Genomic DNA, 27,160 nt, shown 5'->3' on the forward strand with positions numbered 1-27,160 from the left:
ACGATCAACAAATATGCAAACTTCGCACACAGTGCGTTTCGAGAGACTCAAGTGAGGTCGCAGAAGCCTCGCGGTGCAGTTGGTGTTCGGGAGGTGGAAATACCGCTAATTCTGTTTAACCTGGCAACATTGTGCCCGGAAAGCCGCTTCGGCCCCGGCGGCGGCTGAGTTCATAAGCGATATTTCGTCAAAAAAAGAAAAGCGTGTTCACTTCGCAAACGACGCAACGCGGCGAACTCGCTTCTTTGCGCCGTTGCGAGAAAAATGCAATATCGGGCGGATCGCATAGGGTCGGGCCCGGTTCGTACCAAGCGTTGCTCGGAACCGATCGCTGACAAAGATAAGGCCCGACCGACCCAAAACAGCCGAACTGTGCATTTTTGCCTGCTTACGAAAGCTTCGCCGGTTGCACTGCGAAAAGGAATACGGAGCCGCATACGTTGCTCTCGCATTAGAGCGCTGCTCTGTGCGCGATGCGCGGATTAGGCAATCAGCCGAGCGCTTTGCGGGACAAAGAGTCGCTCATCTCTTCCGTTGCCTTGGCGCCCACCGGGCGATCCCGGTGTCGATACAGAGGTTCGGGTGTTTTTTGGAAAAAAAGGTGCAAAATTTCTCGGCATAAACTCGCGTGTTGGTCGTTTGGTTTGCTGCGAACGTTGCTTGATTGAAGTTTTGGTGTAAAATAAAAATGAAAAGTCGAACAATTTTCTTACCGCAAGCATAAGAAAATTCTTATCAGAACGCATGCAAATTTTCAGAGTCACCAAGTAACGACATATAGTGACCTATAATGGGGATATATTTTTGTCGATACGCCGAATTCAACGGAACACCGTTCCAAATTATTTTACCACTGATTTTCTGTCATCGAGGAACTTGAAATACTCGTTACTTTAATGAATTAAGTTTTGCGCAAAGCTAAATAGTGGTTCTTAATTTTTTTAACCTGGTGACCCCTTTGTTTCCTTAAAATGATGGGTACAAAAGTTAAAAATCGTACTCAAATGTACCAATTAATAAAAAAGTAAAGCTAATAAAACTTATCGCTTAACACATTTATGTTAACCGTGCCCTCAATACAATCCCAGGAGTTCGCAGATCCCAGTTAGAAAACCACTGGTTTAAGAGTCACTTATGGCTACCGACATGGCTGACTGGGCGCCGGCGACGTTACTTTTTACAACGTTCTACTTGCTAATACAGTACACTGATACATACTTATATTTGGTTATACACCTTATGAACAATAACTAAAACTATAGTAGAATTAGAATTGTGAACACATGTTAAGAAACTTTTTACGCCCTTAGCAGGGCGATAATTTTTTTCACCAGCAAATGTGAAATTTTTACCTAACGTGTATATTTTTAAAAATCAAAAAATAATCGCCCTAGCGATTGATAATACGAAATCAGCCCGATTCTTTTGAAACGAGTTTTTTTTCATAAATTCTGACTAAAATCGGTTACATTAATTTGCAATTGTGTTTAATACGGTATTATTTCCAGTTGCATATATCGTGGTTACAAAATTACCCTACTATAATTTCGAAAGGGAAAAAAATCCAAACATTTTAGGCTTTTATTGACTTTTGAGTTTGTTTAATTTATTTTCATTTAATTTCGAAAAAAAAAACAATAAAATTATGTGGAAAAAACACCACAAAATATAACTTGACCATCTCAGGAATTTTAAAAATTTGCCGGCGTTTACAACAAACTCAGTTACCCCAACAGTCAAATTTTGGTCGTCTGTTTATTTCCGCATTTTCACGGTTATCAACTAAGGTCGCGTGTGGGCGCTGGGGTTTCTTGGAGCAAATGCTGGCTTCACAATCTGATTTCTGTGATGTCAGCCTCGAAGGCAAGTAACACCTCTTGCATTTCACACTTTTCTTGACAGGGCAAAATGATTTGTTGCTGATAATATGGTTCAATTGTCAAGACATTGAAATAATATAAGAGAAATTCTTACAGTCTGCATTGTTTTACATGCAAGCATTTGTCCAATCGTCTGCATCTTTCGATTGTTTAATTTAAGCGTTTATGTTGCATGGCGTTTTCGAAGTCTTGGCCAACATTGGTGCGATGTACTTTCCAAAGTGATGACCTTGATCAAGCTCTTGTAAAGGCAAAATTCTTTTTTAAAAGACTTTTTTTCGGAATGACGACAAATATAAAATTTGTTTTAACACATTAGTTGTTCTCGTGGAATTAGCCCATGTAGGAAAAGGGAAGGCGTACGTGCGAAGTGTGCGAAAGACTTAGGTGTTTTGCTGCTACTAAATGAAAACTAAAAAAAGCTATTCCGACAAATCTATCAGCTTTTGCAATAATTGTGCTAAAACAAACATCAGCCTCCAACTTGACCGCAGATTTGCACCCGTCCGCGCGATAAGCATGGCCTGTCTTGGGCGGAGAAAGGGTTTAGGGAGGGCGGGCTGCCTGATCACAGACTGAAGCAGACGATAAGGCATCAAATCTGATGGCGTTTAGGAAGGCAGATAGCTATGGGGGTGTCTTGCTTTTGAACACAGGCCCAAACTCATCGAATATTGATGGCCATACGACGCCTAAAAGCGCCAAATCGTTCCCCGGTGCACAATTTCCAACGCATATCTACCATCTTCGTTTGATTGACGTGCCTTACAGACACCTCCGCGTAACGTTTTTTTAAACTGCACGAGGAAAGCACTATATACCCTACCGAAACAAAAATGATGTTTTAGTGCTAGTCCATCAAATTGCGCGCCAAAGCATAACAATTTTTCCTACTCAATTTCTTGAGGCTTTTTAAAAGTTGGGTTTACATAACTTAACCTTACCTAACGACTTATTGCCATCGACAGTTCCCACCCCCCAAAAAACTTACACAGCTGAAAGGTAGAAAGTTCATTAAAGATGAGAGAGTTTGTCCTCCGGACGATTTATCAGTGGCAACATGTTCGCCGGTCCGTCGCTTGCAGAGCAAATAAATACTAAAATGACAGGTGGGACCATATGGAGATGTCAATATTAAATGAGATTGATACATTAATTTATTTATTGATCAAATAAAAACAGTTATGCATCTTCTTACCGCAAGATTGCACAAAAAAATGAAATGTCTTTTCTGCGACGAGAATCTTTACGTTGGTTGCGAATTTCTTCTACCGTCTAGCGGATGATTTTTTTCAATTTTATTCGTGTTTATCTACGACTGACAAACGGTACATTATATGACCAGGGCACTAATGAAACGCCACAAATAAAATACAATTATAGTTAAAATTGTAAAACATCGTTTAGATAACGATAAAGGCAAATATACACCACTTAATTGTCTCGAAAATATATCATGATTTTTAAGACCAGAAACTACCCAGACCTATTACGTATAAGAGCCGTGTTCTAACACATTTCATTCTTGAAATCTTCATGCAAACCGCATAGAAAAAACAATTTTAGCACGTGTCAATCGTTTAACTATTATAAATAACTCATATACGCATCATTTTCGTCCGAATTTTCCTAAACGTGGTCGTACTTTGCCTCGCATACCATGCGCATGGCGGCAAAGTCAGGAACAAACGACTATTGGTCGATGCGGGAATTGTTGCAGCGTCAAGGAAACCTGGTTATCAACCTTTTTGAATTATTACTAAAAACTTCATGTGAAAGCAGGATGCAATAAATAAGTGTCCGAGGTGGCATATTCATAACATGATCGTTTTTCGCAATGTGTTTTCCGAAAATTCTCTAAGAACAGAGGCGAACGTCGATTGGTCGAAAGATGACAAAGCGTCAACTGGCTTGGTCGGATTTAGTTAAACCGTTCGTTTTTCTACCGTCGTCGAGTCCAAGCGATTGCAGGCAAACGACCGCGGCGGTCTGCTCGGCCAGACGCTTGTTGCGCTCCCTAAAATGTGGGATAGAAAGCATTGCATTGTAACCAACAGATATTGCAGCAAAAGCTTTTTTTGCAGTACAATAACGGGTAAGACATCCTAGAAATAATAGAGCTTTCTTTCTGTTATACAAATACGATAAAAAGGGTTTTCGACTAAAAAAAAAAAAAGTGGGTTAGGGTGTATATTTTATTTATACAGAAATGCACATTTAAAAAAATTAGATGTTAAATTTTTTTAAATTCGCGAATTTTTAGTGCTAATGTCTGATTATGTCGTGCATATAAGGTACCATGCAGTGATTAAAATCATTAGTTAAAAGCAAAAAGAACAGTCTATACAATTTTAGTCCGGGCGTTGTTTTCAAGATTCGCCCGACTGGCGAGTGGCTTCGGCAAGAATTTTTGAACTTGCGTTAAGCACCACTTTTCACCGAAATAATACTTAGTGCCGGTTATTTCGTTAAACACTAAGGAGCAAATACATTCAACACTACACACATAATAAGGTTAATCGAAGTTACGTTTGAAGCTCTTAATAAAGATTCTTTGTCCCGTTGTATGATCGTAATGAAGACTCATTGTCCCGTTTTAAAAAATCGATTACCGGTAAACAATCAAAGACGTTATTGCGGCAGTGGTAAATAGTTATGAGGTTTATTGTTTAACTTAAACGTTGTTAATTTTAAAATGTTTAACCCAGTCGTTGACGCCTTTGGAAAAGTTTACTAAACCTGCGATGTACCCAGCGATAAGAATTTTACTTTTCTGTATTTATTAAATTGTTTGTATAAGAAAACTATAATCCAGGGCGTGCAACCTGCGGCCTGCGGAACCAAAATATGTGGCCCGCGGTGTGCTTTGGTTTTTGACCCGCACCACTAAACATTCAGGTAATTGTTAAAATATTGAAACTTTCTGACTGGTCCTTAGTCTAGGTCGCCTTATATAGCATGTAATTTTTTAGTTAATTAGAATTAGAATAGAATGTGACCTGCTAACATATTATAACAGAATGTTACCTGCTAACAAAATAAAACTACAAAATATGTTTTGGATGCTGTTGCGGAAAGTGTACAACTTTGTGTGAAAGTGAATTGCACTGAGCGCTACAATTTTTTTGTTCTTGAAATGCTTTCGAATAGCTACTTATGGCCATTTAAATAAAGCATATTAAAAATGACCGTTTGATCTTTTTCGCTCATTTGAAATATAATTGTTTTATATTCAATTTCAATGTTCATATGAGTTGTAAAAAAAAGAAACAAATTTGTCTCTGCGCAGCTAACAGTTTTTTACCGCGAACATCTCGATCTAAATAAGTTTTCACAGCTGAGAAAATTCGTCGCTTTTCAGGTGGCATTGTTCGGTTCAACGTACGTGTGTGAGTAATTTTTTTTGTGGTAGCCACTAACACAGTGGTAGGCCAACTATGGACCGCGAGTTATTTTTGAATAGCTTGGTGTTATCATGTACCGTAGTTGTTGGCCGCATGATAGCCGTACGTTCATTGCACTTTATTTTAACAATTGGTGTGGCATATAATGTTTTAAATTGGCTCAGCTTGGAAAGACCCACGTGCCAAATGTGGTCTTGTGAGCCTGTAAAACTATATTTTTTTCCAACTTTAACTCTATGTAAACGCAAATTTTTCGCGCTTCGCGCGTATATTCTTTTTTCATATGATGTTTTATATTACAGCATGGCAGTGGCCATTAAGCGCCGTAGAATATTTCACCTTAAAACCAAATATCCACCTGAATCCGCCACTGTTTTTGTGGTGGTTTTACGCAGTGGGCCTTTAAGTAGCTGTGAAAAGACTACTTTGGGCCGCAACAATGTTTGCCGACTACTGCACTAACAGGTAGACGACGAGATATGCAAGTGGCCCGTGGTCTAATCCGAATACACATATTTGGCCCGGCAGTATAAAAGGTTGCACGCCCCTGCTATAAGCAATTGCTGCAGTTTTTGGTAACAATAAGTTCGAATGCAAATGTCTTATATTATTTGTAAGCAGTGTTTTTAAGATGTTTTGAGGGACCGAAATGGCCTACTGAACACTACGGTATTTTAAAATATTGCCTACTTGTGTAACTACAGCTGAGAATCAGCAATTAGTCTACGTTAGTATGTTGTTGCGATCTTTTAAAGTTTATAGCGGTCAACCAAGCCAAAGCTTAAAAAATAACTGTCTGTAAATATTTTATATAGGCTATGGCAATTATGTTTAGATACGAATCAAAACCATTGCGGACGCCCTTAGAAAATTGAAAACGACCCACGTCGCACAGCACAGAACCTCTGGTATATGGTTGTTAACTGTGCGAAAGAATGGTTTACTTGTAAATTTGTAATTATTTTGTGATTATTTGCTGTTCAACCATTAACTATAGTGTTAGGCGAAATGTGGCGTATTGTTTGTGGCGCGAAGCAACCTGCGGTGAAACGTCTTTCAAGCACAGAAAAAAACAGAATACGAAAAAAAGAGCCCGAGCATTTAAAAAACAATGGAAAACAGGCAGGCCGTGGCTACTAAATTGTCAGTGTTATTTTTTTCACTAAAGACTGTAAAAAATATCTCGGCTAAAAACATTGTTTTAAGCGTAAACTGCTTTATGGGTCATTAAACTGTTGATCTACGCATGGACATAAACGACTAGACTTTTATAAAAAACTAATGTGTTCGTATAGAAACTATGAGACAGGTTAACGATAACCCATGATATGACCGCGCTAGGGCGGAAATTTGCAGACGGCGTACCAGCAAATTTGGCGAGTGTAATTTGTCCGGGCGAGTGCTGATTGATAGCCGCTCGCCCGCCTGGCGAGTGTAAATTTTTGCTTAGGAACAACCCTGTTAACCGAAGTTTTATTCGACCTGCTAGTCTGTCGTGTTTTTATCAGCAAGGCAGGTATCTTCATAAATCCGTGTTTACCATTATCTTAGTTATCTACAACCGAATGTGTCATGCTCGAATATTGTAGAGAAATAATGTCCATATAAATTACTAATAATACAGAAATAGTTATATAACCGTCTTTTTAGGTTTAAAAAAACTTTAATTAAATTCATCAGTTTACACACTTGATCCATTACAAAAATCAAACAAACCATAAGACAAGCGCACTTACCAAAGCGTCGACCTATACTTTTCATCGTCAAACGTGACCACTGAAACAAATCGGCGATCTGAAGCACGGCAAACCTATTCGAATAAAAGCGGCTTGTTAGCGTTCACTGTTCGTTGCTTACTAATGAAACAATAGGAGAAATCCGCTAGCCCACCGAAGTTGTATCCACAACCGAATTAAACGTATTAAAGCACATATAGAAGAAGTATAAGTAGCGTTTTAAACGTTTCGAATATCTCTTCATTCATTTATAACTTCAGAAATGAAATGGTATTATCAACACCCATCAGCAATGTTGGGCAGATGGTACAGCCCAGTTGAATCACAAATTTCCGAAAAGATTTTCCTGTTGTCTACAGATAAAAATACAAACAGCGTTGCACACAACCATGAGGCTTTTCACTAATGATCTCTACCTATTTGTTTTAGGTGTTTCGCCTGTGAATTAAAGAGTTGACGTCTTGTAAGCTGCAAATATATTTTTGAACACTTGGTCAAATCCACACTAATCCATTACTTGTATACCAAATGGCAAAGTGAAATATAAATAGTCTAGATTTCCGGTAAAAAAACACGAAAACTTTCAATTTTGGGTGTCGTAATGCAAATAAAGGCGCTTAGACACTTTTCCTACTCACTGTATCGTACGAAGGTTCTTGTTTCTTTAGTTTTCGCGCCCATTCCAGCAGAATCGTCTTCGGGCTGCATTTGTTCAGGTCGTAGTCGCACCTGTACCAATAACGCATACAACAACGAATTCTAATTAAAATAAAGACAGCAGTTGGCGAAAGTGTGGTTCAGGAGTGACTAACCTTTAAAGGACTGCAGGCCGCATGAAAATGATATTATCCGCTAATATTAGAAACATATAGGATATATACTTATAATAGTAAATGGCTGGCGAACGATTTTCAAATGCAGTGGAACTGGTAATTTTAAAACTTTCCCGTGCCAGAACATTGGCAATTTTAAAACGACGTTACCACAGCTTGCAGTTTTTATTTATTTTACATGTTGATTGGGCAATGCCATTATATCATAAATTTATTTGTCTCCCAAGAGCCTTCATGTAATGCAACTATGTTTTTCAAGTCACAGGTTATGAGTTCTAATTTGAAAAAGCAAAGCGAGTATTGGAAATATTAATTTTTAAATTGTAATAGACCTGTCCTAAAAGTAATTTTGCAAGTTAATACTACACTAAATGCGCGAGAAAATGAGTATCTTGCAAAACGGTTTTCACAACCCTAGCTTAACAGCCTGTTAAAAAATTGCTGTAGTATATTGTAGAACGTTTACAGTATACAATTTAAAGCGATATTTAAACCTATAGATGTCGAGGAAGTTGAATAGTGTGATTTTTTAAGTTAATTAATTGTAAAGAAGCCCCGTATAAGCGACCGTTTCCGTCGACAGGACCGGCCTTAAAACGTATATTTAAGTTTCGCAAAAAAAAAACATAAATTATTTTTAGATTATCAACAAAAAACCTGAACTTTGGCTCTACCATAATTTTTGTTTTGGAGCACACGAAACATTAATGTAACCTCACCGTTTTAAAGCGAAGTCTTTGGTGACCACGTGGTCGCTCTTGAATCGCTTCAGAGCTGGTTCATTTAAATCCGTATCGCCAGTCGTCTTTTCGCCCCTTGACCTTCGCGCCGCTTCAAGGTCGTCCAACATATCCCATGCGGCACTAAAAGACAAATCGATTTGATTTTTGGATTAGTAATAATAATAATCGAGTTACGACGTCATTTCTATTCTCAAACAAGCATAATTAAATAGTTCATAGGTAATTTTTCTGAATAGGAAGTTTAGTGGAAAAAATAAACGGTTGAAAAGTATTCCCTTAGGGCGGAATAAAACATTTGAAATCTAAAAGAAAGCAAAATAAGATTCCGAAAATAAAAAAAGTGTTTTGGTTAATTAAATAAATAGTTTGAAGTACATTTGGCTTTATGGAACTATAGTTTGGTAGTGATATCTATCTACTTTCCAGTAAAAGCTGCTTAACAAGATTGGTATGGCTTTTAATATTTATGCTACAGCTTAAAAAAGGAGAAAAATATGTTACTGCCTTATCAATTAACAAGCACGTTGCAGTTTCTAACCATATTTCATCCAGAGAGAGAGCAGACCTAACTTTTTGCCCCGGTTCAGTTTCTTGTTTATCCTTCATCATTTCCAGAATGCAGTACTTGCAGTTGATGAAGTGGTTGTCGTATTTGCAAGCCTTGTTAGGAGACAAAAAGACACATCTGAAAGTAACGAAAGCGAACAACCCTATTTGGAACATTTGTTTACAATTTTTTAATTTACAATTTTTTTTTTTTTTTTTTTTTTAAGAGGTATTTTTTCGCAAGAGTCAATAGGATCTTAAACCAACAATTGAGAAAGTCTATGAGTTATCAGTTTTTCTGTTGAACTATGAAGTAATTTTCAACCAGTGTTCCGTAAGATAGTCCGGAGTTCCGCAGGAAATTTATTTATTTGACTAGTATTCCATGAAACATCGGTCGAAAATCATTAGTTAACACAATGAGCGTAAGTTGCTTTTGTTTTTAAATGCAAATACCAGTTCGAATGTTTCGTCGTGATTTTCTTAATTTATTGTTGTGTGATAATAAGACTCGTTGCATATTAATATGATTGTATAATTGCGTAGACCTGTTGCTCATTGAATACAAAACAGTCTTAATAATATATTTATGCTTATCCAAACAGGCCCAGATATCGCACTCGGAAAAATTGAAAGTAAATAAATTGTTGTTGTGTAGTTTATTTTGATGCATTATTATTTTAGGCTTTCGTTTGGTGTTTCGCAAAATTATTTTATTACATACGTGTTGTGTTGTTAATAAATGTCAAAAAAACACTAGTGTAATGTATCTAACCTACTTTACCAAACCAAATGACCAAATTATCAAACTTAAGGTTTAACTGCTAAACAAAATAATTTATTTTTTTTAACTTACGATTTTTAAATAATCTTTAATAACGGTTTCCATTGGCAGAATGCCCTCCCGTCGAAACACCGAACAGTTGTATTGGGCAGACCTGGCAATCATGACCGACGAGGCGCCGCAAGCTTCTCTGAATCTCTCGATGCCTTCGTACGACTTAATGTATTCGTCCGAACCGCCGCTTAAAAAATAAGCAAATTGCTACATCGCACAGTGCTGCTCTACGAGCACATTCACAATCAGGGGTAAAATGGGCTATGTAAAGCCACTGTAATGCATTGGTTTATATGTTTCGTAATATTTGTTTATTCGCATCATGTTTTCGTTTACCTTTTGCCAAATTCAACATTCTAAAAAATAGACATCCGACGATGCAACAGTGTGGTGTTATAACCTTACTTGAGTTTTATTTCATAATGAACCTTGGCAATATGTTATCACAATCATGAAATACGCTGACTTCGGACACAAGATGGTCGCCACGAGTCACTGTTGGCTTATTACTAGGGCCCGCAAAAGTTAATAAAGTTAAAATTGGGACCTCGTCTGTCCACGAATCAAAGAATAAAGTTGTTTTCAGCTCCTAGGGGACTGTTTATAAGAAGTTTATAGGTCAAAATAAAGTTAAAATTTACAATGAAGTTAAATTTTTTTAATAAAGTCAAAATTTGTCAAATTATGGCTTTTGATAAAGTTCTTGTGTTTCTTGAGAATAATTTTTGTAAAAATCGTCGTGGAAGCGTTATAAATCAAGAACTGCAACACCACAATTAAACCAAATTAACCTATAAAAGCAGGAAATATGTCACAATGTCCACTTGAATCCGCAGTAACTTTTATCGCAAATTGTCCATTTTTTTATTTATTGTTATTTTAAACAATTCTTATATAACACTTCATCTTGATAAACGTGGTATTTCCGAAGATCAACATTTTGAATTTTAGGAATAGCCTACTGACATTCTGTAATACAAAAATGCCTAAGCAATCTAAACATATCGCCAAAAAACCCGACACACTTTTTATAATCCATAAACCACCTTGACTTCGCGACAAAATATTATGTTTGGGCAACTTGCATCAATTCAAGGAAGAACTGTGGCCTCTACAAACAATCAATTTCGTTGGGTTAAAATAAAGTTAAAAAAATTTTTTTTTAGGTTAAAATAAAAATGGCCCTACTTATTACTAACCAATTACGTGTTAATTAAAACACGCAGAAAAATAGTTTCATAATTCCTCATGTTTGGATTTAGCAAGCTATCTTATAGTAATTATGGAATATTCTATAGACCGGTGACAAACAACGTTTTAGTCATATACTCCTTAGTTTACCTACAACCTTGCGTCCGGCTAGTTAGTATATCCAGCAAGCGGATAGGCAATATTCAGAAATATACTGTCCACGGAACAGCAATCCTCATATATTGTACATAAGAAAAAGTGCATTTAAACAACCTACTTTGCAATCACAGGGATGCTAATAGCTTCTGAAATCGCCTTTATGTGATGGACTCGAACAGAGTGGCGTGGTCGTTCTTCTTTCAGTCTTCCGTGTACACCAATGGCTGACACTCCGGTGGACTCGATTCGCTTAACTAATCTGATTGTGTCCTCCAGCTAAAACAGAAATTTTGTTGAAAATAAAATGTCTCGTGTGTAGTAGGGATTTTCAATATTATCGGATTGGAGCCGTTACCAAGTATTGTTTCTCATCCGAAACAAGGTATCGTTGCGAATTCGATACCAAATAATATACGAGTTTCATCTATATTTTGCTATCAAACGCAGAGATTTTACCTTTATAAAATGTAATCTATCAAACAGTAGTATGTTAACAACTGAAGGTAACTGGACTGAACTTTTAAACGCCCAAGGAAATTTTGGTGAAATAATCTGAAAAAAATACTTTTGAACGTTTTAATTTTATACATTTTGCTTGTTTGAACATATAGTTAACGTCGTCATTCAAAATTGGATGGGATCGCGTGTATCAGACATCCTTACTGTTTAGTGAGTAAAATCACAACGATACACAGAAATATAATTTTGCATTATCCTACATTAAATTATTATTGTAAATCAGAGGTGGGAAATTATTTTATTTTTACTGGTCGCAAGAAAACATAAAATGTTGTAGCGGGCTGGGATCGCAAAAGTTGGAATCACGAAACGTGACGTATTAAGTACATAAAAATGATCCGCGAATTTCTTGAAATATCAATATTTATCTTGAAAATATTGACAGAACAATAAGTTTGTTTAAGTAAGTTTGACTTATTATTAAGTAAGTTTGACTCATTAGTGCAATTGGATGCACAAAATCCACCAAATAGTTCGGCGCAAAACTAAATACAGATTGTATATCATGTTGAATTTTATAGTTTGTAATATGCGACTTACGATACAATAGACCAGGGGTTGGCAACCTACGGCCCGCCGATGTAATTCATCCGGTGTTTTCCTCAAAAGAGTCTTTTTACACTTTTCATTAATAGTACGGATTATGACGTGTGAACTCGAATTTTAAACCAAACAAACGCTTATTTTGCGCTTTGCGCTTTATTGCCTGTTTAAACGTAGTTAAATACGTCTGAAAGTGCAAAAAATAATCCGAGGACCGCCTGATTCACAGCTGTTTTAACATTTTAATAACAGTTAACCTTTTGTGCGGCCCGCAGAGACCTTTTTGAGTTTGCTTTGGGTCCGCGACTAGAAAAAGATTGCCTGCAATAGACATATTGTAAAGACGGTGTCGGTGGTGTACTTTTGCGCAAAACACAGAAAAAAAAACTTTATCAAATTAGTAAAATTACCTTAATTAAATCAGGTCTAAAAAAATTTGAGTAGTGAAGTTATAATATATTAGATGGCCGTTCTACTCCCAAATGTTCTATTTAATTTAAGACGGAATTTATATTTGCTCAAAGCACAACAAAACCAGGTAAACAGGTTAAGTTTGCTAAAATCTCTTAAAGATAGGTAAAAACCATTTGCATTTGCGTTAAAATGGGCAAAACGCTTAGTTTGGGGGTGGTAAACCAAGGTAACAAAACGTATACCCTTTTTACTACATACGGTGCTTACTAACTTTGATAGTTCATAGTTAAAAAAAACATTGTCAGCTGTTAATTTTGATAAAAGGGTATAAAATAAACCGAAAGGTTTAAAGTTTATCAGAAGAATTAAGCTAGTGCTAATGAACAAGTGGTGCAACCATTAGGTTTACTGCAGTATTCTGTTTTTAAATAAAGTTATTGTATATCATTTAACCAATTTTATCTTGCTTTAATCTAACATTCACAAAAATAAAATGTGTAAGCAAGTATAGCTCTACATTTCAGAAAAACATGCCATAAATAGCAAGCCTACATTGGATAAAACTCTGATTTTGCAGGTAACTGGGATCTTCAATCCTTTCACCAAAGTTGTCAATATTTCCTCAATTTTGTCTGGGTCTTTCAGCAAAGCAGCACCCATACCACCCTGGAAATGTAGCATAGTTACAAAAATGACAAACAACAAGTATACTTTTTGAAAGCACACATTAACCAAACATTTATTTAGTTTGCATCTAAAAAAAAGGGCATTTAAAGTTATCAGTCAAAAAGTGATATTTGTTACAAAAGCAAACTGATATTTATTAAATTACCTTGGTGGAATATTCTTTTGGACAGCCCATATTCACATCAATGCCAGCAACATCATTTTCTCTACAAAAGAATCCAGAAGGTCTGGTTATTTTTAACTAAATTTGCATGTTTAACTTTATTTTATATGACAATTTTTACCTAGTTTATATAGCTAATTTTAAGTACAGTAATCAATTTAAAGAACATTACATTCTTATCACTATGCAAAACAATTAAAACATAAAAAAATAAAGTGTTATTAAAATAATTACACTAGCTTTGCTGCCTTTAAAGCTCTCTCAGCATTTGCAGTTCCCTAAAAGAAAAATATAGAAAAATTTCAACACATAAAAAAAGCTTGAGTTTATTATCAAATTGTAAGTTTATTATATTTAAGATTCTATTATAAAACCTAGTTATAAAATCTTTAAGTCCAACTAAAATCTCAAGTAAACTGTTACCAGCTGAAAAACAACTTTTGATTTTTCTGCAGAACAAGTTCGGAACATTGGTCGACTGTCATGGTCTTGGATGAAATCAACTGTATTCAATGCACCTAAAATATTTAGTATTATTACTTAAAAATACTTAATTACAAGAGAAAAGCTTGACAATAAAACCAACTTGCACACCAATAACTGAGCATACAAATTCACCACATTGATATAATGGTTTAAAAGAGTTTATCTTATTAAAGTGGTATGAAATATTACCAAAAAATTTGTCTTATTATCGTTAGTTTAACCAGAAACCTAGAAAAACAAATTCACAACACCCCTTGAGTCTGTTTTCGTGTAACTAAGAATCAATATATAAAGTCCTGCACCCGCAGTCCACTGTGGAAAGTATGGCAAGCACTTTTTTTTAACCTTTTAAAAGTGCACCCTGAAAACCCTGAATAAAAACATCAACTGGAGTAAAAAACAATTCTGAACTCCACCTCAAATATGTAAAACGCTTGTAGAATACGTTTACAATGCAAACATAACTTGCAAACCATTCCGCGTTTTTAATTTTATTAACAATTGCAAGATAGCAAGTCCAAACAACTTACTGTTTATGATTCTCTTACATTGAATGAAGCGAAAGTCAATAATCTCCTGAAATAAGTAAAACAATGAACAAGTAATCTATTTGACACTTGTTTATTCAAACAGTTAAATTGATTTACATCAATCTCAAAAATGCAATTTATTCAACAAATTTCTGGGAGTTACACAAATTTAACAATATTACCTACTTTGTACTCATACAAAGAGTAATTACCTCACTGTAGACAATGTCCGCACCATACTTCAGGGCAAGTAAACGAGTTGGAAGGCGACCAATTCGGACCATAGGAGCCAGGATGGCCTTATTTTCATAACTTAATCTTTTTATTTTGGCCATTTCAATGTTGACGGGATATTAACGAAAGGTTCGCGAGGACATAAATACAGACAGATAAAAGAAAGAACTTTGGATTATAAAAGCACCATAAAAGAAGATTGGATTGGGTCTCCGGTAAAACCAAAGTTTGTTGCCATCCAGGTCACTCATGCGTTAAAAAATATCTTGCTTTTACTCATAGACACCTTATGTTTGCATTTTGTCCACTCAGTATCCCCGAGTTTTTGGGGGTTTGCGATACACAGAAAAAACCTAGATATATTCAGGGCGTATTCAGGAATAGGGGCAGGCGGCCATGACCATGTAGTGAATCTGTAAGGGAAAAAAACTCACTACAACTCTGAAGGTCTGTCTATATAAGAATAGCAATAAAACACGAACTTGTCGTTTTAAGAGGACCTTGTAATAGTGCTATTTTATTGTGAATTTCATTTTCTGTTCAAAATCAACTATTGTTTAAGTATATTGTTGCCTAAAAATGCCCAAGACGTTTTTACAATATATTTGCTAATAGTCTGATTTCTCAGAATATGTTTAAAATGTACTAAAAGACGAATTGCTACAAACGATGTTATTTTAAGTCTTGGTAATGGAACCATTTCATAACTCTTTAGTCATATAAGCATGCCCGTTCAGCAAATTTGCTCGTCGCCCCAAAAATACATCCTTTTATGTCTGGTACAGAGTACGAATTTTGGAAAACACTTGTACAGAAGGGTTAACTAAAAGGAACAAACCAAAAAAAACGTCCCAGTGAAAGTCAGTATAGTTACAATATTCGAAAAAAGTTGTACTTTGAAAAATCTTAAACTAAGGTTTGTAAACCATGGGCAAAAATATTTATTGCCGTTGTACGTAGTTTAACACAAGCCAAGCAGTTTATTTTGTACAACGAGGGGCGATAGTACGAGTAAAACAAGCGCGCCAACGTCTAAACATAACTTGAACTTTAACATCAATAAGTGAGCGTTTTGTTGTTTGACAGTCGTTTTTTTTATCGAGTTAATAGGGCAGCACGTAAAGAGGTTTGAGTCGTTCGAAACAGCCGAGTAATATTTAAAAAAAAATGGTAATAGCGAAAGACGGGTGATTTTCTTTTTTTGTACAGAATTGCTGAAGACGCCCTAAAAGTAAAACAAACACAACAAAAACACATAAAATAATTGCGAAAATTATATTCTTTGAATTGGAGGCAACGCTCAATAGCAACATTAGTATACTAATTGCTTACGACACTACTGGCACGGCTAGGCATTTTAAACTGGCCAGAAGCAATTTGAACGCGAAAACGTAAATCGCCCAGGGACTTAACTGATTTTTCACCTTCTAGTGGTTTAATAAGCCAAAATTAGATTTTGATTTTCCACTCGCTGTACAGAAATTTTAAATTGTCGCACGCGCTACAACATGACAGTTTGAACAGTTCGAAAAGCATACGATAAAGCTCAGAGTCTAATCCTTTAGGGACTACGCGCGTTGGACGCACAAAACCAGAAGTTGGCGACAGTTGGATCTAGCATACTGGGGGTGAGACGAGCTGGGTCTTGTCAGAGTGGTCGATAGCCGTGTTGGAAGGGATGTGAGTTGGGGAAGCACCTGGAAAGGGGACAAGATGTTATATTACCCCTGGTTTGTGCACATTGTAAAATTTTCGGTGTAAAAAATAATGATTAACTTTAGGGCCATGGTATATTCGGGATAGAACAAAAACAATGAGAATAATATAAATAGGGCAGTGGTTCCCAATCGGAGTTTCGCGGTACCCTGTGGTGCAATTTCTAATGCCCAAGGATGCCGAACGGTATTTGGAAACCTTTAAGAATTCGATTTTCGGTAAGCCTCTTACAACACTGTGTGTACCGGTATATTTTCCTACATCGTTTAGAGTTGATGTGTGGTGTTACAGTTCTGCTTATTATGACATTATATAAAAATTCTTAACGAAAATTTTGGTAGGCAATCATTCTATTATTTCCGATGGATGCCGAAAGTTTTAAACGGTTGGGAGCCACGGAAATTGGGGTAAAAAGAAAAATAGTTAAAAATAGTAAATTTCCGGTAAAAAAACTTTACTTAGAATTTAGACCAGGGGCGGGCAACATACGGCCCGCGGGCCGGGTCCGGCCAGCGACGAGATTTTAAGTGGTCCGCAGACAGTTTCCGGTCTTAAATGATAATGTGGCCCGGCCACATTCTGCCACAATACCCCACTACTTGCTTACTACGTCAATTTATAAAGATTGTTAGTTATTCTTTGACTCTTTGTTTTTTTGTGTTTTTAGAGGCTTTGTTTTGGGTTGAAATTATATTTAGAATTTTACAAAAATATTTTTTCATGGATTTGCCCAGAAACGTAAGTTTGAGAAGGAGTGTCGCGAATTTAACAAGGATTGAATGCCCAAGTACTTTTTCACTCAAATCGGCATGAATCAGTATTTTCTTTTGAATAACAAAATCCGAATGCTGAAAAACAAATTATTCCGGTTGCACATCAATGAGAATAAAGAATGTTTTTTAAGAGATAAATATAATTCGCTAATAAAAAAAAAGAGATAAATATAATTTCGCTAATATCAGTAGGCCGATTATTTTTTGACCCGAAAAATGAAATTTTGACCTAAAAATATCTTTTTTTGACAAAATTTTGACCCATTATAAATACATTGATTATTTTAAACAACAGCATTAGTGTATTGGCGTCGTTGAAATCCCTATAGTTGATATTTTTGTCATTTCAAAAAGTCAAATAACTATAAATTGCCGAAGAAAACAAAGACGCTGTTTATTTTAGAAAATGTTGTCAAGAGAAAAAAGACAGCAAATACTGTTAAATACATTTGTCTAAATCAGAAATAAACAACTGTATAATGCAAAAACGAAGCTGAGCCTAATGCGATAAACTTGGACAGGGTCGTTAATTCTGAAAGCTCGCGTATATATAACACAGTTAAAATGTCGTTGAATATAACTAAAAAAAAAAAACTTTTTTAATAACATTTTAACATAACGTCAATTATAAAAAAGCTGATATAAGTTTTTTTTTAATTTTGTAAACGATTTATGTGCATTTTTAATTGTTTTTGACTTTGTAGTTAGTTTATTCTTTAAGTCGGCGAAATAGTGTTGCCGTGTTTAACGAGTACAAAGTTAGTCTCTATTATGCGAAAAAACATGAAAGCTTTGACATTACTTAATCCGGCCCGCCAAGTACTTCATTTGGCCATATCTGGCCCGCCGACTGGAGAAGTTGCCCGCCCCTGATTTAGACATATGTTTAATACATTCAACTCATTTCGGTATGTAACAGAGTTCGATGTCATTCATTCTAAAAAGGATGGCCTGTGTAGGACTTTGAAACGTTGCAGAATCAAATACGTTACTAGATGAGCTATTTTAATAAACATTTAGGTAAGTACAAACTTTATCAGAGTTATTTTACAAATGTTTAGTTTGGCAGCGCGACAAAATCCACAACGGACAAAAAATAGTAGGGTTAGAATCTGGCCTACACATACACTACCTGCAAAATTTACTGGAACATCTTGCTAACTGGGCGTGTGTAGATTACTGAGGCTGAATCGGCTGCTCCAAACTACCATCACAGCTGAAAGAGGATCGAACTAGTCCCTTTTCTGCTTTCAACACTGGTTCACTGACGCTAACAGACGCATTCTCTACAACTGTCAAGTCAATAGTTGGAACATTAAGCATAAGGACATGCTACTCTAGATTTCAGCAACATCCGCTGATAAACCTAATACAACTTAGACTAAACCTGAACAACCAAGAGTACACTCACATACAAACGTCGAATCGGTAATAATTAACTAAAAACTACTGAACTTTTTATTTGATCTACTACAGGTTCGACATTTTATTTATGCTTACAAAGAGGAAATACCTATCTATGTTACAATTCACCAGTTTATTCTCAAATGGTAATGAGTAATTTTTGTACAAAACTGTCCTACTATAGCAAGTAACAGATTGACAGTTCGATAAACTAAAACATATATTTTATTTCTCTCCTGCGTTCATCCTGGCCGAATAGTATATTTCAGTTGCACTGCCAATCTACTCTATCACTGTAAAACGCAAAACAGACAATGTCCCTCTCTAGCACCCACCAGTGGATCCCGATGAAATGGTGCGCATCCGCTTGGTGTCGCCATCAGATCCACCAGACGAAGCCGAGATCGTCCTGGAGCGAGCAAGGCGCGTCATCATCACGCCGGGAACTAAGACAAAACATTTATTGCATTTCGGGCAAGCTAGTTTTAACACACAAAGCGACGCCATTGGGTTAACGGCGGTCGTAATCGACACTTTCGAATTGCAGTGGTCCATATTTAAAGCATGTTTTTTAAAAACCGTGGCCCTCGACCTCCTTGGTTGCCCCACGTAGTATTCAGAGGGCCATGAGCAGAGGTATTTATAGGTAGCTTTTCTATCAATTTCATTCTCGAGTTAACCTTAAATTTGTAGTTTTTACTTTGACCTCATCCACACTTGTAACGTTCCTTGGTTTACTGGAAAGATTTCGAAAACCATATACACCATATAACTTATAACATATAAAACCGATTAAAGCTTAATTGCATTTAGTCTTTGACATTTATGTACTCGCTGTATACTTTAAAACGAGGCGAATAACGTTTGTGTTGTTTCGTGTACTAGCACGTGTAAAATGAAAGGACAATTCAAAGTTTCGTTAATATATTTTAATAAAATTAAAAATATATAGTTGTTATGTAGTATGAAGGCACTGTATGAAATTTAGTGAGAACATGCGCATTCAAAAAACTGTTCTCTTTCTACTTGGGGTCGTACAGAGCCATCCAGCAATACCCTTTTCTTTATCGAGGAGTTTTGTGTAGGTACACACGCAAATTGCGTCAGCAAACAAGGTTCGTTATTAGCCCCGTCTCAAAAGATAAGGACGCCACGCTCTGTAAACGCCTGACATACTTTTGGCAAGATTTTCAGTTTGATGGCTGCAGTTTTGAAAACGAAATTCAAGTTTTGCATTATAAGCATGATTGACTTTTTCGACACGGTTGAAGTTGGCGGAAAGTGCAGGCCAGTGTCACATTTTCCGTTTCAATTAACATACTTTTCTAGCATTATGATATCGGTTTCTTTCATAAGTTTAATCTGAATAGCATTAGGAGGGTTGCGACTTTTATAGTGAACTAATTACAACTATGACTACTTTTTAGGTGGTACAGCTACGAAGCACAGGCTTGTAGAAGTAACAGCAGCACGACCACTTAGCCACTGAACAGCACAAACCAACACAATACGTGATGTACTTATGGTCAATGCTCAAACAGACACATACGTCACGAAACGATGATGCTTTTATCACAGAACGAATGGAAAAGGCTATATACTGACGAGAAGACAGAACAAGGTAACACTGGCAAAGGACGACAGTATGACTAAAAATTATTTACTACCTGAACCCCGCATCCGATGATTAAGGTCTTTGCAATGCAAACAATAATAGAGTTTAGTTCGACAATTTTTTTACCTTTAGATTGACAAAGTTTAACAAGCGAAATTTAAACCATATTAGGACACAGTTTCATCAGATAGTAGCCTTTGTTGTAATAATATCAGATACATGTTGTACATACTGCTTGGCCTCCCAGTTATATAAATAGCTGTTTTAGCGGAAAAATACGGGCTTGAAAACAGAGTGAAACAATTATAATTGACGTCTTCTAAATCACAATTCACAGAGGGGCTTGTTCCGCGTACCCCAAATCACTGCGCTTTATTGATTGCGCAGCAGCAATTTATTGATTTTGGGTTAAGGCATAGGATGACAGAAAAGGCTCCCGGCCAGTTACTTGTCAAAGGTTTGCCCAGGATCTGGTTTATTTAAAGGTCACCTTAAACAAGCCAAGCAATTATTGGGCGCAGAAGGTGAGCGGCAAAGAACGAACGCCTTACCCTAGCAAAGGTCTATAAAATATTCATGCAAACCCAATCTACAGGGCGCCTTCAATTTCAAAGGGCCTTTTACTTGGCCGTTTCCCAAATCGTTTTTACACCGTTTTCAAATCGGTTTCCTGGTAACTTACAAACTTATAGATAGCCAGTGTGAGTTGGCTCAGTGGAAGACGCTGATGAGATAGTATACATTCCCGACAAAAGATGACCCACATTAGCCTTATGAAAGTAGGACGACCCGCTTCCGCGTTAGCTTTACTCGCCCACTTTTATTGGGCAAGATTGCTATGCGGGAAAACGAAACTTGCGCCTAATATCTTGGTTCCACTTAACAACAAAAACTCGCGGTTTCATAGCGGATGTCACGTAAATAGTTCAACTTGCTTACATTCGTGACAAACGCGAAAAATAAAGGCAAAAAGTTAGTCTACGATACTGAAAAAAAAATAAGGCAAAATATGTTTAGAAAACAGGAACTACTAAAAACACATAAAATAGACAACTTACTGTGCCCAAGACCCTGTAGAAAATAGATGATGGATTCTGCGCACTTGAAGATCTGTTCTTCCAACATCATTCCACCTGCATCAGACATCTGTGAAATACAGTTTAAAATAAAATTGATACACTAGTTCAGAAGGAGAATTTAGTTTCTTTAAAACTATGCATATCAGATGTCAACCGATGGCTTTCTTATTATTGCAGGATCTAATCATGAAACCAATTAACTCGAAGCACATGTTTTTTGTTGTAAGTTTGAAGCCCATGAAGTAAAACATGGTTTGAATTGAGATTTATTAAAATGTAATAAGCAGTACATCACAAAACAAACAGAAGCACTGAGTTCAACTCTAACACAACCTAATAAATGAAAAACACTTTCTGCATTTCACATACAACTTATCAATAAAATCTACCTTCAAGAAAGTGCTTTTGGTTGGGTTAAGACGGGTGTTGGTTTCCACAGCATCGTCAATGAATGGTGATAGATCGCCAACAAGAATGAGTGTCTGACAGGAGAGAGTCGTTTTGTTGATAAGTTGGGGGTCCGGGGAGCGAACCAGGTTGATATCATCACGCCTAAACATGGTTGTTTTAATAGGTTAATAGCTGTTAAATTCATAATACTGATGGTTATGTAGAAAATCATAACGAAAATATACATGCAATGTCCAATTTTGTAAACAAGTGCAAGTTAGGTATCCAATTACCTCTCATACTCCTTAAAGAAGGCAGCTACATTGTCAGCGTTCATGAACTGCTTAAAATGTTTGCGGTGATTTTCCAGCAATTCCTGATTGACAAGCTCCACTTCCGACTAAAACAAGATACACTATTAGTATAACACAAAGCAACTTGATACAAGCTTGTTAGTATAGTTTATTTAGCCTAACAAACACTAGGAAGAACTAAGTTAGTACCACAACAAACGTTTTTAAATCTATCTACAAACAACACAACAAAAGTTTTTTTTCAAAAACAGGCTATTAACAAATTGTTTGTTATCATCGGTTACCAAATTTATCTTACGTAAAGGGCTAATGGTCAGTTTGTCTGGTAAGTATGCAAAGTTGACATACCTTGGTAAAATGGTAGTTCATCATTTGGTCCACAAAAGGAGTAGTGATGTTGGTTAGCTAAAAACGAAAGCTGATTAACTATGCGCAAATTGGTGTAAAATTGTATTGTTTGATATGGCTGTAACTACCTGAAAGTAAATAAAACGGGGGGTGTGGCATTACTACGTGACAGCAGTCATGAAATCCAACACAAATATTTGTAATGGCGGTAAACAAGCAAAGTAAAGTTTTAAAAGCAATACTACACTTGGTTAATCAGGTGCAATAAAAACTTTGTATCACAGGGTTAGAAAGAATTCTAATCCAAAAGCAGAAGCTTTGCTATAACTTCATACAGTAAGATATGTGTGACAACCTCTGTTTTATATTAATAGACAGGAGAACCTTTTGTGCTTTCCCCCAGGAATAGCTCAGCCTTTAGGTGACCATCTCCCTAGGTATTTAACCATATAATTTATATTAAGCAGGCATCACTCGTGCTTAGTGACTTTAAGAACAAAAATCAGCTTACTAAAATCAAGGTAACAACATTTTAGCATATGTTGCTTACTTGAAACCTAACAATTACATGGTGGGTGAATGAGTTTAACAAATTTTTATTTTTATTTGACACACTGCACTCTAAAAGCAGTTTGCAAAATGTGAAAAATTAAACATAAAAATGAGCAGTTAAAATACATGTGTTTTTACCTTTTCTCCAATCCATGATAGGTTGCCAACTGTCGCCACAGTTGGGTTTACCACAATCAAGCCTTCCACCATGTTGGGGTTCTTCATCTAAATGTTGGTTTTTTGTATTAAGTACTGTCATTAGGATTGACAAAATACATTTTTTGTCAAATTTAAATATCTATATTTAATATCTAAAAAATCCATTTAAAACAGAGGTGATTAAAATCAACAGTTTCAAGCGTTTTAGGAATACTCTGCTATAAGCATAAAAACAACATGTTAATACACAACTTAACGAAAAAACATCAATAAACAAAATGTAATAACCGCTTGGTTAGTTCACATTAATACAAAACACCAACCCTAGCTAACAACTTACTGCAAAGCGAAGAAAAACGTTGGCTCCAGCACCACAACCAAAACAAACAGCATTTTTAATACTGAAAAATTAAAAGAGAAAAAAATTTGTAGCAGTGAGTACATTAAATAGGCATACGAAAAATCAAATTGTCATAAAGCTTACCCGAAATGCGAAAACACATTAGGCAACATGTCGGATAAGTTCTCCATGGAGGGGTACACATAACTGCAAAAGTATACAACAAAATAAGTTCCCAATAACTAATAATCTCTAAAAATGATAAATGGGACATACTGTTGTTTTAAAATATTTACAATGTTCTATGTTAACCCCCCCCGATTAAAGTAAAACATTGGTCCTTGTTGCAAAATACTTGAAAATAAAGCGCAAAATACTAGCAAACTACTTAAGGTTAAATGCAAACAGCAGCAGAGATATTCTAAATTTATGACAAATAATTTATCTATTTTTAAAATGTTTGGCTAAGATATTTTTTCTTCATAGAAAATAATGATTTTTTTATTTATATATATATATATAGTTCAACCTAATTTAATACCAATTTATGCTTAGTTGTTTACCCAGTTGGCAGCGGGGATGCACTCTCTTCTTGTCCAGGAGCATCGATATGATAAATGCAATATTTTTGAGTAAGTGGAAGCATCGCTTCACTATTCAGCAAGGCAGCAAAGTTGGAGACAGCTTCAAAAGTAACAGGTTGAATAATAATTATTAGTATTCTTCGATTTTATTGATCTAACAGCGAAAATTATATAAGGCACATGAGGCAGAATCGTAACCGAGGGAAAATGGTCAGTTACTTCAAGCCACACAGTACAGATAACGCACATAAATTACACTTACAGTTTAGACCAACATCATGGAATGTGACAATAGAGTGGGCCCTGTCCTGGTTTCCTTGCACTGTTACATGCAACTTGGTTGAGTGCATTCCGTTGGATGCTGTGTAGTTACAGGAGATATAGTTTTCCTGCCAAGAGATGAAACTGTTTTATTATACACAATTAAGTTACCACCTTGCAGAAGCCAAAAATGCTATATATGCCACATAGAGTTCCTTCTGGTTTATATTGTAATCCAAGTAAAGTTGTATTACGGAACTCTGGTCAATTAAATGTATTACGGAACTCTGGTCAAATAAAAAATAAAAAAATGAGACTATGGAGTGTCATAGGAATGGACATAAATTATGCTATTAATAAAATTACTACCTAGTGGATCAGCATTCACAATTTACCTCTATTTCAAATACAGCTTCTTTAACAACATTATTGTCAATATGATCTTCATCATTGCGATCATTCATTTGCTTATAACTCATGATCAAGCAAAATTATTGAATCTATTTCAACTTAGATTGACAGACTTACACTTACTATAACTTCTGGGATTAAAAATTTATAACTGTTTAAAAAAAACAAAACTCTTAGTCTCCCAAAGTAAACTTTACTTTCCAAACAGGCAACTTTGCAGACAAAACCAAGTTAGGCCTTTCTACTGCATTATGCATAGCTGTTGTATTGATTTATTCGCTTTTTCTTCAAGGTTAATCGAATTCAAAGTTATGCAATAAAAAAAAACATTTTTGATTTTTTAAATGTAGAAATAGATAGGCAGAACACAAACTAATAAGTTGCAGAATTGCAAGCAATTGTAGTTATTAAAATAAACGAAAGCTACATTTTTAGGATGCCAGTATGCTTGCCTGTATTTAAACCATTAATAAATACTTCTTTCTTTCTTGTAGGTTATATCCAAGAGAAAATTAACCTAATACTCATTTCATAAAGTTTCATGATTTACAGGTATAATAATTATGAATAACTTCTAAAAGTCCAACAATAACGCAGGTAAAATTCTTCATGTGCTTATAGCAACATGATTCTTCATGTGCTTATAGCAACAAGCCAAGACTGCAACAAACTTTCTCAATAAAGCACTTCCCATTAGTGTGTTTCTAAGCCAGCTGCGTGCACTGCTTTGAATGACTGAATGCATGCCCAGTATATAAATAGAATCCTCAGCACCTTGTGCATGGTTTCCTGATTTTAGACCTCACATTAGTCAAATGACTACGCTTATGTATACAATACTATATCCTGAGAAAGACATTACTTATAAATTATGAAGAATAAAAACTAAAAGGTAATAAATATCAAACAATTGCATTGATTTTCTTAGATAGTTGATAAATTAGGATACCAGGGTAAAATTTTGGTCCAAGTTCAAATATTAACATAATACGCTGTGCAAACCTTTCAGAAGTGTGCAACTTTAATATATCTATAAATTAAGGAAATATACTGATTTAAGCAAATTACTATACAACATCAATCATTTACAATTTACCTGTGTTTGAGAGCCATGCTTGTCAAGCAATGGGTGATGATCAGCATTATCCTTATCCATGTTAATGCTTATCTCTTCAAGCTCCATGTTATCTCTGTGAGGACGGACTTTTTAATGATAACAGCAAAAGTATAAAGTTTTGTTTTACGGCAGTTCAATATGCGGTAAGCAACCTGGATTGCTATATAGTGATTAAAGATATAGGAATGTTATTATTAGTGTTTTTGATTGTTATCATACTTCTTATATTGTACCAACAAAAAACATGAATCTATTTGACGCTGCGGACATATTTATAGTAGTATCTTCTAGTGTGTCAGTAGGCATTTATCTGAAGTTGACTAATTTATGCGTAGCTACAGTTCAACAAGCAAAACCTGAGTTTGAAAATTAAATGTGCAACTAATCGCTTTAGGCGAAACGCTGCATTCGCTGCTTCGAAATTTCTCCCTGAAACCAAGAGTGCAGCGAACGAGCGATGACTCAGTGACGTAGGATCATAACAAGGTCTGAAAATCGTAAACAGCGCGGAGCTCTCATTGGCCGACGGCGCTCAAGTGAAACCAATTTAGGAGTCAAACCTCGAGCGACGTACAAGACAAGCCTCCTCCACCCTCGCTGCTTTTGCTAGACGGGGCTAGCGATAGGCTGGGACTGCAGTTGCGCATTTGTTATCAGCTGGTCTCCGATAATAATGTTTAGAAACCCAACATGACCTTGCCCCCTCCCCCTCTGAGAAAACAACATCGATACACCAACGCGAAGTTTCTGCTAATACTAAGCAACTAAAAGGGTTGTCGCACATGCATGGGCTACAAGCTTAGTTTTTCAGCTAGTCTGAGCAGTGGCCCCTATACATGGCACTCCATGGCCTTTTTCAAGTGCCGTGATATTTTTGGGAGGTTTTTTAATATTTAGGAGTGAGATTCTTAATTTGTTCGTGATACAGTTTTTTGTGTGCAACGAGAGTGCACGAAATAAAAATAATATTAAAAAAAAGTTTACACTGGATATAAATTTCCTTAAGATTTAGGCTACACTTTAATTATACCTCTTGTGCCAATACACTAGGGTGGATCCAGGGGGCACGTGGCCATGGCCCGCCGGCAAACTATTTTTATGTCTATTTTAACTAAGTAATTTCACTTTTTTTGCGTTTTTTTATTGATTTAGGTTTATAGTACGTCTTAGTTTAGCCTATTTAAATCAAAT

General features: G+C 35.9%; 2 protein-coding genes across 2 annotated transcripts; both read right to left on the minus strand.

Moving 5' to 3' along the window:
- Nucleotides 1-3,143: 3,143 nt before the first annotated feature.
- On the minus strand, nucleotides 3,144-15,115 carry LOC146161090 (tRNA-dihydrouridine(20) synthase [NAD(P)+]-like). Its single transcript, XM_083384067.1, has 13 exons — nucleotides 14,885-15,115; nucleotides 14,673-14,718; nucleotides 14,080-14,174; nucleotides 13,891-13,934; nucleotides 13,639-13,699; nucleotides 13,359-13,472; nucleotides 11,449-11,606; nucleotides 9,999-10,167; nucleotides 9,135-9,256; nucleotides 8,573-8,716; nucleotides 7,659-7,749; nucleotides 7,021-7,094; nucleotides 3,144-3,897 (listed from the first exon to the last, which is right to left on the minus strand). The coding sequence occupies exons 1-13, from the start codon at nucleotides 15,005-15,007 to the stop codon at nucleotides 3,783-3,785; spliced, it is 1,356 nt and encodes a 451-aa protein (XP_083240193.1). The 5' UTR covers nucleotides 15,008-15,115; the 3' UTR covers nucleotides 3,144-3,782.
- A 640-nt stretch (nucleotides 15,116-15,755) lies between these two features.
- On the minus strand, nucleotides 15,756-26,155 carry LOC146161091 (protein NDRG2-like). The gene is made up of 12 exons (XM_083383943.1): nucleotides 25,949-26,155; nucleotides 24,443-24,569; nucleotides 24,160-24,280; nucleotides 23,741-23,803; nucleotides 23,597-23,657; nucleotides 23,236-23,322; nucleotides 22,546-22,602; nucleotides 22,177-22,283; nucleotides 21,883-22,045; nucleotides 21,473-21,560; nucleotides 19,135-19,245; nucleotides 15,756-16,603 (listed from the first exon to the last, which is right to left on the minus strand). Exons 1-12 carry the CDS (start codon nucleotides 26,033-26,035, stop codon nucleotides 16,521-16,523), a joined length of 1,155 nt encoding a protein of 384 aa, XP_083240069.1. The 5' UTR covers nucleotides 26,036-26,155; the 3' UTR covers nucleotides 15,756-16,520.
- Between the last annotated feature and the right edge of the window lie 1,005 nt (nucleotides 26,156-27,160).

This window comes from Ascidiella aspersa, chromosome 3 (genome assembly GCF_963924565.1).
Source record: "Ascidiella aspersa chromosome 3, kaAscAspe10.2, whole genome shotgun sequence".
Lineage (NCBI taxonomy): Eukaryota > Metazoa > Chordata > Ascidiacea > Phlebobranchia > Ascidiidae > Ascidiella > Ascidiella aspersa.